At 38.8% G+C, this 14,187-nt stretch overlaps 1 protein-coding gene across 2 annotated transcripts in view; it reads left to right on the top strand.

Annotated features, from left to right (window-relative positions):
- The window catches only part of Anapc5 (anaphase promoting complex subunit 5), a 40,101-nt gene extending 29,506 nt beyond the window's left edge, over window positions 1–10,595 (top strand). For both annotated transcript variants that reach the window (XM_076849757.2, XM_076849668.2), the window contains exons 12-17: window positions 1,447–1,521; window positions 2,537–2,658; window positions 3,124–3,231; window positions 3,307–3,454; window positions 9,444–9,606; window positions 10,269–10,595. In XM_076849757.2, coding sequence (XP_076705872.1) covers window positions 1,447–1,521; window positions 2,537–2,658; window positions 3,124–3,231; window positions 3,307–3,454; window positions 9,444–9,606; window positions 10,269–10,480 — 828 coding nt within the window. In that variant the 3' untranslated portion in view covers window positions 10,481–10,595. The remainder of the gene's footprint in view (window positions 1–1,446; window positions 1,522–2,536; window positions 2,659–3,123; window positions 3,232–3,306; window positions 3,455–9,443; window positions 9,607–10,268) is intronic.
- Window positions 10,596–14,187: the final 3,592 nt, after the last annotated feature.

Raw genomic sequence — 14,187 nt, 5'->3', positions numbered from 1 at the left:
CAAGTAGTTAGGGACTCTGAACTGCTCGTGGAGTTCCCTGCTGCAACCCAGAGGGAGTGGAGTCTGTTCTTTTTCTAAGGTTGCCAGCCCCTTTTGTGTTCTCTGAGTAGTTCTGGGTACTCTCTTATCCTTGGGTGTAGTAGAGCACAATGGGAGTGTTTTGGGTGTACAATTTAAGGTGTCTCTGCTTGGCCTGAAGTTGACAGCTCACCTCTGTCCATATGTTCAGCTCACTGTGACAGTCATGAAAATACGTGGCGAGGTTGGCCAATTAAGACCAGCGTGGTAGCACATCTGTCATCCCACCACAGGCTAAGGCAGGATGGTCGCAAATTCAAAGCCAGCCTGGGCAACTTAGTGAGACCCTGTGTCAAAATAACACTGGTTGGGGTTGTAGCTCAGTGGGAGAGCAGCCCTGGTTCAATCCCCGTTACTACCAAAACAAAAGATTGGCCAGTTAAAATCATAAGAACAAATATTAACGATCTTTATTGTAATTCAGTGTAATTTCCACTTACAAAGTATGCATTACCTAATTGGGGTTTGATCGTATATGAGTATAAGAATAATATGAATAGTATTCACAGAAAAAGCATAAATGGCCTAAATGACCAAAAATCAATTTCAACCTAGTTGTGGAAGAATTAAATAATGGAATAGTAGTTTTCAGTATCGGGCCAAGATGCAAAACTATCGGGGGGGAAGAAGGGATAGGATGCTGCTACAAAAATACTGGTGCGGCTGTAGAGGGTAATTACTAACCTATATCAAAGAACTTAAAAATGTCCATTTCTACTTCTCTGGTTTAATTCTAAGGAAATAATTGGACATCATGCAAACTGGGCATCAAGATATTCATTGTAATATTTTTTAAATGGAAAAATTAAGAGCAACCAAAATATCCCAACCTAAAAGGTTATTTTGATGTACCACAATTAATTTGCCTAGTAAAATATTATGGTGATAGATTTCATTTATGGACACTGGAAAAATTAATTTATTAAAAAATATTTATGAGTGACTACCACGTTGGTAGTGTTATACATAATTGACAAAAAATAATATGTATAGATAGGTATTTTTGGAATATTTATGTATTTAATATGTATATGAGTAAAAGAAGCTTAAAAGGAGGTATGTTTGCCAAAACATGAACTGTGATTAGCTTTCATGGAATTAAAAGTAATTTGTCTTTTCTTACTATTTACATGTTTTGTAATTTTTTTCCTAGAAAAAAACTATCTTACATGATAATTTTCTTAACATTTTTGAAAATGAACGAGATTCATTAGAAACTTTAAAAGAACAGCCCTTAGAAATGCAGTTCCACAGTCTGCCTAGTGTCTTCTCACTGGCTGTGTCAAGAGTAAGGGACTGTGTGGACCTGCCTGTGGTGTTCAGTGTGGTTTCAACACATCTGAATCAAAACCTGTCCTTTGATTTTAGGGCTGTTTTGCCGCAGCTGCTGAAGTGTTAAAGCACTTGAAGGAACGATTCCCACCTAATACCCAACATGCCCAGGTAACCCACATGATATTGGATTTACTTCTGAAAACAGTATTTTTCCACTGTAACAAAAAGCAGGATATTTTACAATATTCCCTCAGAAAAATAATATTGAGCCAGGTGCAGTGGCATATGCCTGTAATCCCAGCAGCTCTGGAGTCTGAGACAGGAGGATCGTGAGTTCAGAGCCAGCCTCAGTAAAAGTGAGGCATTAAAAAACTCGAGTGGGACTCTGTCTCTAAATAAAATACAAAATAGGGCTGGGGATATGGCTCTGTGGTTGAGTGCCCCTGAGTTCAATCCCCAGTACCTAAAAGAAAAGAAAAGAAAGAAAAATAATATTGAGTTAAAATGAAATTGTTAAAGGACACATACAGGATGATATTATTTATTTTTAGTACAAAGCTCAAAAAAATACAGGCTCCCCAGGTGTGGTGGCACACACCTGTAATCCCAGCACTGAGGCAGGAGGATTGAAAGTTCTAGGCCAACCTGAATAATTTAGTGAGACCCTGTTTCAAAATAAAAAATACAAAGGGCAGGGGATATGGCTCAGTACGTAAGGCCCTGAGTTGTATCCCTGGTACCACAAAACAAAGAAACAAAAACATACAGGTTTATACTATAAGCGTTTAAGGGTAAGTATATGTGTTGTAAAAGAATAGGAATGGGAATAGCAGACACCGAACTGAGTGCTTGCTACTTGAAAAAGTGAGAGGAAAATGGAATTTGCAAAGAACTCCAATAGTGTGTCACAGTGTTGGAGTAGATACGTGAGCTAATAAAAGTGATATGTGAATTGATAAAGTTAATTGGTGGCACATTATTTTATATTTCTTAAATATTATTTTGTTCTTCATGCTTTTATGCAAGCTTGAAATATTATAAAACTTTAATCTCAAAAAAGGGAATATGTGTGAATTATAGTAAGGATATTTGCTAAATAAATACTTATAAAATACTTTTGTGTCCTCATTGGCTAATAATGTTAACATTTGTCATTTGATGCTTAATTTTTTTTCCTTATCAGTTATGGATGCTATGTGATCAAAAAATACAATTTGACAGAGCAATGAATGATGGCAAATATCATTTGGCTGATTCACTTGTCACAGGAATCACAGCTCTTAATGGCATAGAAGGTGTATATAGGTAAGAAAGTTAGAAAGAAAGTTGGAAAACTTTAATCCTAGAATAAAATAATTTTTAAATGGCTTGATTTTACTGCAGTTTTATTTGTTTTCTGTGTGTATTGATTTGTTTACTTTAGTTAAAGAAAAAAATTTTTTACAGAAATTTAAAAATTGATAAACAAAATGAAAGTAAGTATGTCCCAGAGATAGTCACTAATATTGCGATAACTGTAATTCTAAACTTTTTTCTGGCATGCATGTGTGTGCATATACATGTATATGCTTGCACATATACATTTATACACACATACAGGGTTTTTTGTTTGTATTTTTTCTTTGAACAAAAAATTAAAATAGGCAGTTTTCCCCTTGGGAAGTTACACTCTAACTGAGGAAATACAGAGTCTCATCCCTGAAGTGGTTATAGTTACAACACTTGCAAGCATCAGTAGAATTTCTTGTGTTTATTTTGAATCTGTTTCAGAAAAGCAGTTGTACTACAAGCTCAGAACCAAATGTCAGAGGCACACAAGCTTTTACAAAAATTGTTGACATACTGTCAGAAATTAAAGAATACAGAAATGGTGATCAGGTAAGGGATCTTTTGTGCCTTTCATGGAGATGGTGTGGTGGATCTTCTCATCCCATGTTTTCCTCTTTGCTGTAGTGTCCTGCTTTCGGTGGCAGAGCTGTACTGGCGATCTTCCTCCCCTACCATTGCGATGCCTGTGCTGCTGCAGGCTCTGGCCCTTTCCAAGGAGTATCGGTTACAGTACTTGGCCTCCGAAACCGTGCTGAATTTGGCTTTTGCCCAGGTAAGCTGATCTCTGTTTTTATAGCACATTTGTGCTTTAACAACTGGTGAGTCTGTTACTACTTTTTGGTATTGAAAAGAGTAATATTGAGGGCTAATAATTTTCAGGGCTGAGGTGTATCTTAGTGGTGGAGTCTGGAAAGGGAGCCTCCATGTGCAAGCCCTCCAAGGACACCTGTAGAATTGTGAACCCGTTGACAAGGTGACACTTTCCAGCAGCACTGACTTTCCTGATATGTGCGTTTAGTAAAGGGGACTCACCTCTTCAATGAGGACACTTCCATCATTGTAATTAGTAGCTGGCACAGAGTGATACTTGGTTTAGCAACAAAGGAATGTGAATATAGAGAAGAGGTCCAGTGTAGTGGCCCATACCTCTGATCCCAGCTATTTGGGGGTTGAGGCAAGAGGATCACTAGATCAAGGCCAGTCTGGACAACTTAGCAAGACTTTTTCTCAAAATAAAAAATAAAACGGGGGCTGGGGATATAGCTCAGTTGGTAGAGTGTTTGCCTCGCATTCACAAAGCACTGGGCTCAATCCCCAGCACCGCCAAAAATCTAAGTTGTGCTAGAGTTATGGTTCAGTGGTAAAGTGCTTGCCTAGCATGTGTGAGGCACTGGGTTCAAACCTCAGCACCACATAAAAATAAAGGCATTGTATCCATGTGCAACAAAAAAATAAATTAAAAAATTGTCTCTGTTAAATGTAGAATAAGACTGTATATAATAAATACACAAATATTAACATTTCTTCAAATTTAAATAAATAAAACCCCTCCCATTTCAATAAGTTCATTAGGCAAAAAAAAAAAAAAAGAGAAAATGAGTTATATATTGAAAGTTTGTTTCTTTTTATGTGTGTGTTAGAGCCTCTTAGATGCTAACTAAGCAAATACTCTACACTGAGCTACACCTCAGTCCTGAAAAGTTTTCAAAATCAGATTATATTTTATGTCTTTTTTTTTTTTTTTTTCTCCCCTGGTAAAGGCCATGATGGATTCTCTATTCATGGCTGTATTCCTTGATAATACCTAGCAGGACCTATACCTAGTAAATACTGTTGAGCAATTCAGTCAATTTAAAACCCACTTGAGGCTAGGCATGGTGGCATACATCTGTAATTCCAAGCCACTCAGAGAGTGAGGCAGGAAGATTGCAAGTTCAGGGCCAGCCCCAGGAACCTAAGTAAGACCCTGTCTCAAAAAGGGGGGGGGGGGGGAGCTGGGATTGTGGCTCAATGGTAGAGCACTTGTCTTGCAAGTATGAGACACTGGGTTCGATTCTCAGCACCACATGAAAATAAAGGTATTGTGTCCGTATCTCTCTCTCTCTCTCTCTCTCTCTCTCTCTCTATATATATATATATATATATATATATATATATATTTTTTTTTTTTTTTTTTTTTTTTAATGAGAAAAAGGGCTGGAGATGTTGCTCAGTGGTAAAGCACCCCTAAGTTAAATCCCTGGTGCAGAAGGAAGAAAGGGAGCCGGGGAAGGGAATCACTTGAGGAATTGGCTAAAGCAGAGGTTCATAGAATTCCTGGGGAGATTTAAAAATATCCACATACCTGGGCTTGTCTTAGATCTCCTGAGTCAGAATCTCTAGGGATAGAGTCTAGCAATCTGTTCATTATAAGCCAACTTCATCAGTGATTCTTATTTCTTAGTTAAGATAAATTTACCATTTTAACCATTAAAAGTATGCAATTCAGGGGCTGGGGATGTGGCTCAAGTGGTAGCGCTCGCTTGGCATGCGCGAGGCACTGGGTTCGATTCTCAGCACCACATAAAAATAAAAATAAAGATATTGTGTCCAACTAAAACTAAAAAGTAAAATATTAAATAAAAATGTACAATTTAGTGATTTTGAGAATATTGACAGTGTTGTACAACCATTGTAACTGTCTGATTCCAGAGTTATTTTCACGATACCAAAAGGAAACTATATATTAAAACATTCACTCCTGAATCCTCCCTCCTTCCCTCTAGCCCTTGGCAACCACTAATGCTTTCTATTTCTGTGTATTTGGCTATTGGAGACGTTTCACTATGTGGTCTTTCTGTGTCTTGCTTCTTTGACTTAGCAGACTGTTCTCAGGCTTCATCCTTCTTAATGTCTGAATAATATTCCATGATATACAGAGGCTGCATTTTGTTTGTGCCTGCATCAGATGATGGACATTTGGATTGTTTTCAATTTCTGGATGTTCTGAATAACTGCTCTTCATTTTCAAGGGGAAGTTTTTGTTTGAATACCTGTTTTCTGTTCTCTTGGGTAGATGGAATTGCTGGGTCACATCATTTAGTTAGATTTTTTGAGAAACTGCCAAAATATTTTTGGCACAAATGGTGCTAAATGGTACATAATGACTGCATCCCATCATTTTATATTCCAACCTGCAAGGTCAGAATGTAATCTCCACTGTCTTGCCAGTGCTTGTCATTTTCTGTTTTTTATTGCTGTCTTCTTCCTAGTGGACTGGTATATCATTGTGCTTCTGTTCACTTCCCTTCTGATCAGTAATGTTGAGCATCTTTTCATGAGCTTATTGACCATCTGTATATATTCTTTTTTAAAAAAAATATTTTTTAAATGGACATATTACCATTATTTACCTTTTTATGTGGTGCTGAGGATTGAACCCAATGCCTCATATGTGCTCAAGTGCTCTACCACTGAGCTACAACCCCAGCCCTCAACACTGCACACAAATAAATGAATAAAATAAAGATCCATCAACAACTAAAAATGTATATTAAAATTTTTTTTTAAATCCCATATGAACATGTATGCAAAAATTCTCAAGAAAAAACTAGCAAACCAAACCCAGCAGTACTGGATTTGGCATTAAAGTAATAATAGCCTCACAAAATGGATTAGGAAATGTGTCTTCCTCTTCTGTTTTTGGGAAGAGTTTGAGAAGAATTGATGTTGACTCTTTTTTTTTTTTTTTTTTTTTAATAATTTTTTTAGTTGTATTTGCACACAATATCTTTATTTTTTATTTCTTTATGTTGTGCTGAGGATGGAGCCCAGGGCCTTGCATGTGCTAGGCGAGCGGTTTGCTGCTGAGTCACAACCCCAGCCCTGGTGTTAAATCTTTAAAAGTTTGGCAGAGTTGGCTCCTACCTTTTCCTTGTCGCTGCTTCTTTTGGTTATTGATTCGATTTCTTCCTTCCCTTTCTTGCCTCTTTGATTACTGCTGTACCACCACTTCCTCTTCCTTCTTTTCCATCTCTTCCAATTTCTTTACTTTCTGTAGGTCTGTTCAGATATCCTTTTTTTTTTTTTTTTTTTTTAGAGTGGAAGTAAAAGAGTGGAAGTGGAAGTAAAAGACTTCCCCCAAGAGGAAGAAGGGGACCCAAAAGGCGGAATCCCTGCCCCCCTTTTTTTAAAGCTCCATTGTAAATCTTTTATTTGTTTGTTTGTTTTTTATGTGGTGCTAAGGGTCAATCCCAGTGCCTCCTTCTTTTTCTTGGTCATTCTGACTCAGTTTGTTGATTTTGCTAATCTCTTTGAAGGAGGAACTTTTATTGATTCTCTCTTGCTTTTTAATTCTCTATTTTGTTTGTCTCCACTAACATCATTATTTCCTTGCCTCTATTAGCTGTGAGTTTAATGCTCTACTCCTGCTAGTTTCTTAAAGTGGAAGATTAGCTTGTTGATTTGAGATCTTTCTTTTTTTTTTTTTAAAGAAGAGAGAGAGAGGATTTTAATATTTATTTCTCAGTTTTCGGCGGACACAACATCTTTGTTTGTATGTGGTGCTGAGGATCGAACCCGGGCTGCACGCATGCCAGGCGAGCGCACCACCGCTTGAGCCACATCCCCAGCCCCTGAGATCTTTCTTGATCTTTGTTTTGTAATGTGTGCCTTTACAGTTTAAAATTTCCCTGAGAACTGCATCCCATGGATTTTTACCTCATCTTATAAATTTCAAAAGTTGTTTGTTGTGTGTATTTATATGTCTCAGAGCATTTTCTTTTTTTAATCTTATTTTTTTTTGGTGGGGTTCTTTTTTTTTTTGTCTTTTTTGGAACTGGGGGTCGAACCCAGGGCTTTGCGAATGCAAGGCAGACGCTTTGCCACTGAGCTACATCCCAGCCCTCAGAGCATTTTCTAATTTGTCTTGTGATTTTTCCTTTGGTTATTTAAGGGTATGTTTAATTTCCAGGTATTTTTGAATTTCCTAATTTCCTTCTGTTGTTAATTTCTAATTTCATAAGTTTGCTGAGTTGTTTGTCTGCCGTGTGAGTGAAGCCCTAGGTTTAGTCCTAGCACCACACACACAAAAGGGTTGGGGGCTTGGGTTTTGGCTCAGTGGTAGAGGGCTTGTCTAGCATATACTAGGCACTGGGTTCGATTCTCAGCACTGCATATAAATAAGTAAATAAAATAAAGCTCTATGAACAACTAATAAAAATATTTAAAGAAAGGAGGGGAATGTTGGGGTGCCAGCCACAGTGGCGCACGCCTGTAATCCCAGCAGCTCTGGAGGCTGAGACAGTAGGATCGCAAATTCAAAGCCAGTCTCAGCAATGGTGAGGCCCTAAGCAACTCTGAGACCCTGTCTCTAAATAAAATACAAAATAGGGCTGTGGATGTGGCTCAGTGGTTGAGTGCCCCTGAGTTCAATCCCTGGTATCAAAAAGTGTGGGGGTGGGTGGGGGGGATTTACTGTTATTTTGTAGCCTAACATATGGTCTCTCCTGGGAAATATTACATATGTACTTGAGAATTTGTATTCTGATATCATTGATGATGTGCTTGATAGATGTCTGTTTAGGTCGTCTGGTTCCTTACTGATCTTCTATCTACTATTTTATTGAAAAGTGAGATATTGCACACTCTGAGCTTTTTTTTTTTTTTTTAAGAGACAGGGTCTCACTGAGTTGCTTAGTGCCTTGCTGTTGCTAAGGCTGGTTTTGAACTCGTGAGCCTCCTGAGCAGATGGGATTATAGGTGTGCACCACCATACCCAGCTCTTGTTAGCTTTTATTGTTGGATTGTCGTTTCTACCTCCGATTCTGCCTTTTTTTAGATTTTGTATATGTTCAGACTTTGTAGTGTATATATGTTTATAGTTGTTATATCTTGATAAATTGATCCTTTCATGAGCGTATAATGGCCTTATTTTTCTCTTATAGCAGTTTTTTTTTTTTTTTTAAAGAGAGAGAATTTTTTAATATTTTTTTTTAGTTTTTGGCGGACACAACAACTTTGTATGTGGTGCTGAGGATCGAACCCGGGCCGCACGCATGCCAGGCAAGCGCGCTACTGCTTGAGCCACATCCCCAGCCCTCTTATAGCAGTTTTTGAACTAGGTTATTTTGCTTGATTATTAATATAGACACTTAGTTCTATTTTGGTTACTGTTTGCATTGAATATTTTTCTGTCATTTTACTTTCAACCTATTTGTGCCTTTTAATTTAAAGTGAATCTCTCATATACAGCATATAGTTGGATAATTTTTAAAATCCATTCTGTGAATTTCTTTTAATTCATTTAATCATTTATATTCATTGTCACTCAGTGTAATTGAGTGTAAATAAAGGACTTGCTTTTAATTTGCTATTTGTTTCTATATATCATACCTTCTTTGAACCACAGTTCCTTCATTATTGCGTTCTTTTGTGTTACATAGATGTTTTCTATTTTCTAGCTCATTATTTTAATTCCCTTGCCACTTTCACTCTGCACTTTTTGAGTTAGATTTTCTTAGTTGTTATTCTCCTCCCAGTAATTCATAGAGTTCAAACTCTCAGAATCACCAATCTAAATGATATCAATTCTGAAGCTTTGTAAAGACAGAACTTTTCCACATGTGAATAACTACTCCCTACTGCAGGAGTGTGGTGCCTGCCATAATGCAGTATATGTCAGGGAGAAAATAAGCTAGAGTGTCATGAGGACGGCCAGAAACCACTCTTCCCAGCAGCATGGTGGGCGTGGTGTGTACAGTGCCATGGTCTTTCTTTTTCAGCTCATCCTTGGAATCCCAGAACAAGCCTTAACCCTGCTCCACATGGCCATCGAGCCCATCCTGGCTGATGGGGCTATCTTGGACAAAGGCCGTGCCATGTTCTTAGTAGCCAAGTGCCAGGTGGCTTCAGCAGCTTCCTATGATCCACCAAAGAAAGCAGAAGGTAGGAAACTGTGCAAAGATTGTTAGGCATTGCTGATTTTCATGAAAGCTTTTAAAATTTAGGACTCAGAAGAGGAAAAGACATTAAAATGGGGACAGTAAGTTCTGAGTGTTCACAAATATTTCCTTAAAATTTTATACAGCATTTTAAAGTGCTTTCACCTACATGTTTAGTAGGAGGGTTAGGGGCAAATCAGTGGCGATTTTAACCTCCAAGGCTTAAAATCTGTTTTAAAATCTTACCAAGGAGGGCTGGGTTGTAGCTCAGTGGTAGAGTGCTTGCCTTGCACATGTGAGTAACTGGGTTTGAGCCTCAGCACCACATAAATAGATAGATAGATAGATAGATAAAATGTATAACGTCCATCTACAACTAAAAATATTTTTTAAAAATACTTTACCAAGCGGGCATGGGGTGGCACATGCCTGTAATCCCAGGCCGAGGTAGGAGGATCACAGGTTTAAAGCCAGCCTTGGCAATTTAGCAAGGCCCTAAGCAACTTAGCAAGACCTTATCTCAAAAAATAAAAAGGGCTGGGGATGTGACTCAATGGTAGAGCGCCCCTGGGTTCAATCCCTAGTACCAAAAAAAAAAAAAAAAAAAAGGAAAGAAAAGGAAAATATTGAGTAAATGTGTATGACCTTTTACCCACTCTCTATCAGCTCTGGAGGCCGCCATCGAGAACCTCAACGAAGCCAAGAACTATTTTGCAAAAGTTGACTGCAAAGAGCGAATTAGGGACGTCGTTTACTTCCAGGCCAGACTGTACCACACCCTGGGGAAGACACAGGAGAGGAACCGGTGTGCAATGCTCTTCCGACAGCTACATCAGGAACTGCCCTCCCACGGGGTGCCTTTGATAAACCATCTCTAGAGAACACATCTCTACTGGCCTATGGCCAGAGTTTAAGACAGACTTTGTGCTCCACCTACCATATCAATGGTGTATCCATAACACCCTGTCTTGTTAATAAACTATGTTCTGATCAGTTGGTCTTTTTTGATTGCTAGAAAGTATGTATTTGTTTTATTCCCCCTTTTATTTCCTTTTGGTAGCAAAGGACACCAACTTTTTGTTATGTAACAGCTGATTTGCCAACCAGTTAGCTCAGGTGTCTGAGATAAGGTTCTCTCTGGGCAGAATTGCCAATAAATTTTGTTTATTTTTATGTGTTGCTGAGGATCAAAGATGCACAGTGCATCTTTTTTTTTTTTTTTTGGCTACTGGGGATTGAACCACATTCCCAGCCCTATTTTTTGTATTTTTTAATTTAGAAACAAGGTGGATCACAGGGGTGTTCCACCACACCCAGCCCCAAATGTGTCTTTATATATATAAATCTATTTACCACATGTGAACAGAGAGGAGCTACTTGGGGAGTGGGCAGGTCTCCCCAAAGGTTTTCATGAGGCTTGTATTTCCTTCTGAGAGGAAGGAAATTTTATGCAGCATATAACGTGTTTCCAAATGCATGTTTGGTAGGAGGGTTAAGGGCAAATGAACGGATTTTCCTTCTCCTTTAGTTGGCCTGAGTGGGCCTGGTGGTTTACATGTGCTCATAAGCACATGTCCACCCTGGAGATTAATAAGGACAGAGGAGTTAAGGGTGTAGCTCTTACCTAGCATGCAGGATGCCCTAGATGTCATCCCCACCACTGCCAAAAAAAAAAAAAAGACTTTCAAAAAAATTGTTTTTTAAGGTGGGTGTGGCATCCATGAAATCCCAGCAGCTTGGGGGGCTGAGGCAGGAGGATCATGAGTTCAAAGCCATCCTCAGCAACAGCGGGGCACTAAGCAATTCAGTAAGGTCCTGTCTCTAAAATACAAAATAGGCCCGAGGATGTGACCAAATGGTCAAGTGTCCCCGAGTTCAATCCCTGGTACCCTGCCCCCCAATTGGTTTTTAGACCAATAAGAATCCTATTTCAACCATTTCTTAGGGGTTGGCTTTTTTTTAATACCTTTTGTATGGGTATGCTTTTTCTATATTTAACTATATAAATAAGGGGTTTTTGATAATTAAGTCTAGGAATTCATGAAAAGGTGATTATAAATTGAGAAAGGGTTCAAAGTTCAGACGTGCGTAGATATTCTCACCAAACATATGGTGTGCATAATTAATTTACAATTCATCCCTGTAGTCAAGCAGGGCCAGTTACTGCTGTCTGTTCATGAATTTCCTATTGAGTATGAACAGAAAAATGCCTGTATTTCAAGTCCAAGGCTGCAGCTATGCCTGTACAGCCCTGATAAAGCAACGAATAACCAACCAAAATTTGCAGCTTTGTCCTTGCCTCTTTTTCAGTTAAACTTTCTAATGAGAAACAGTTTCTCTCTAGAACTCTTTCTGAAGCAGTGAAAAAAAAACTCGCATCTATTACAATGTTTTCTGGTCAAAAGACGTCTGCTCCGGAAACATTTAGTGTGGAGGTAGAAACATTAATTTGGTGTGTTTATGTTTAAAATATTTCTTTGCATTTATTTGGAAGTTATATGTTTGTAGGTGATAAAAATTAAAACATTAAAGGCTATATAGGAATAAGTATTCTAGGACATAACTACTATTAGTGATAGTTCTTTTTACATTGTTTCAAATGTATTTTCTCATCTGGTGTCTTTTGGAGGGATATGGAGTTGCTAGGGGTGGAACCCAGGGCCTCTCGTGTGCTAAGCAAGAGCTCTACTACTGAGCTATAACCCCTAGACCTATGATGTTATGTTTTTAAAATAATTTTTAAGTTATAGATGGACACAGTACCTTTATTTTATTTTTATGTGTTGCTGAGGATCAAACCCAGTGCCTCACACATGCAAGGCAAGTGTTCTATCACTAAGCCACAACCCTAGCCCCCATGATGTTATTTTTGATCAATGCATTTTAATTAAGATCCAATCCAAGAAGTGGCTGTAACCACTCTGCCTCTGCAGAATGAGGTCCAAGAAATGGAATCAGATTGTTAGCTGATTCCACAGGTATCAAATACCAGAAATCATCAAATCCAACCAGGACCAACTGTGGAATTTGTGAGGAACAAAGGAAATAAGAAGGTGAAGCCTCTGTAAAAATGAGAATTTCTTGACCAGGTACAGTGGCACACACCTGTAATCCCAGTGGCTTGGGAGGCTGAGACAGGAGGATTGTGATTTCAAAGCCAGCTTTAGCAAAAGCAAGGAGCTGGGCAGGGATCGTGGCTCAGTGGTAGAGTGCTCGCTCTGGGTTCTATCTTCAGCAGCACATTAAAAAAAAAATGAAAGGTATTATGTCCATCTATAACTAAAAAAAAAAAAAAAAAAAAGCAAAGTGCTAAGCAACTCAGTGAGACCCTGTCTTTGAATAAATACAAAATAGGGCTGAGGATGTGGTTCAGTGGTTTAGTGCCCCTGAGTTCCCTGGTACCCCCTGCCCCACAAAAAATGAGAATTTCAGAGTCAGGCGTGGTGGCATATTCCTATAATCCCAACAGCTTGAGAGGCTGAGGCAGCAGGATCACAAATTCAGACTAACCTCAGCAATTTAGTGAAGATCCTGACTCAAAAAGGGTTGGGGAAATGGCTCAGTGGTTAAGCACTCCAGGTTCAATCTCTGGTACCAAAAAAAAAAGAAAAAAGTTCTCATATATATGGCATGCACACACACAAACCCACACAAAATAATTTCAAAATGGCAACAGTCTTAAGCCAAGTATTGGCGCCCTTAAGAGCACAGAGCTCCAAATGGCTGGCACCCACAAACTATCCATGTTCTCAGCTGGCTCCATGTTCATCTTGGCCTGGAAGCAAATCTCAAATCCAAAGCTAACAGAGTTGGTCTGTGGTTTCCTGCTGTCGACAGATCTGTTGGCCGGAGCCTATCTTCAGGAGGGAATAGTGGGTTGAATAGAAAGTGGAAATATAAAAAGTGACCTCAGAATGAACTTCCTGGGTGGACAGCTAACCAGCATTTTTTTAAAAATTGTAGATGGACACAATATCTTTTATTAGTATTTTTTAATGTGCCTGGGATCAAGCCCCAGTGCCTCATACATGCTAGGCAAGTGCTCTACCACTGAGCCACAAACCCAGCCCCTAACTAGCTTTTTTTCTGGTGGAACATTTGGTGGGAGAAGAGAGTAATTATATAATGGTATAATTATGGATGGGCTAATGAAGGAGTGTAGGAATTTATCATCTGGTTAAAGGGGAAAAGGGCTTGGTTGAAGCTTATTAGCCAGTAGGCATTTGGGTCTATACCAGAGACCTTCAGAATATGTCCTCAAAGGAGGAGAAAAAGGTTTTCTGACCCAAAGGGCATGGTGGGAACTCTACCCAATAGGTTTGGTGTTGAAAGTTTCTGGTCCTGAGGTAGATGACAATAGCTAATATTTGCAAATTTTCTTTTCCCATATGAACACAAACCTAAGAGGTGGGAAACAGCATTTAATTCCATTGATAAAGAACCTGGGCATAAGGTGGTTAAGACACTTGCTCAAGCTTGTGAACCAGTGGCTCGAAGAGTTGGGATTCTGACCTACTTGGTGTGTCATCTAATTCTGGAGCTGCCGTCTCCTCAAGTTTTAAAAAGCACTAAATAGTTTCTCTGA

Source organism: Callospermophilus lateralis, chromosome 1 (assembly GCF_048772815.1).
Source record: "Callospermophilus lateralis isolate mCalLat2 chromosome 1, mCalLat2.hap1, whole genome shotgun sequence".
NCBI lineage: Eukaryota > Metazoa > Chordata > Mammalia > Rodentia > Sciuridae > Callospermophilus > Callospermophilus lateralis.
This window is presented reverse-complemented; position numbering and strand designations above follow the sequence as displayed.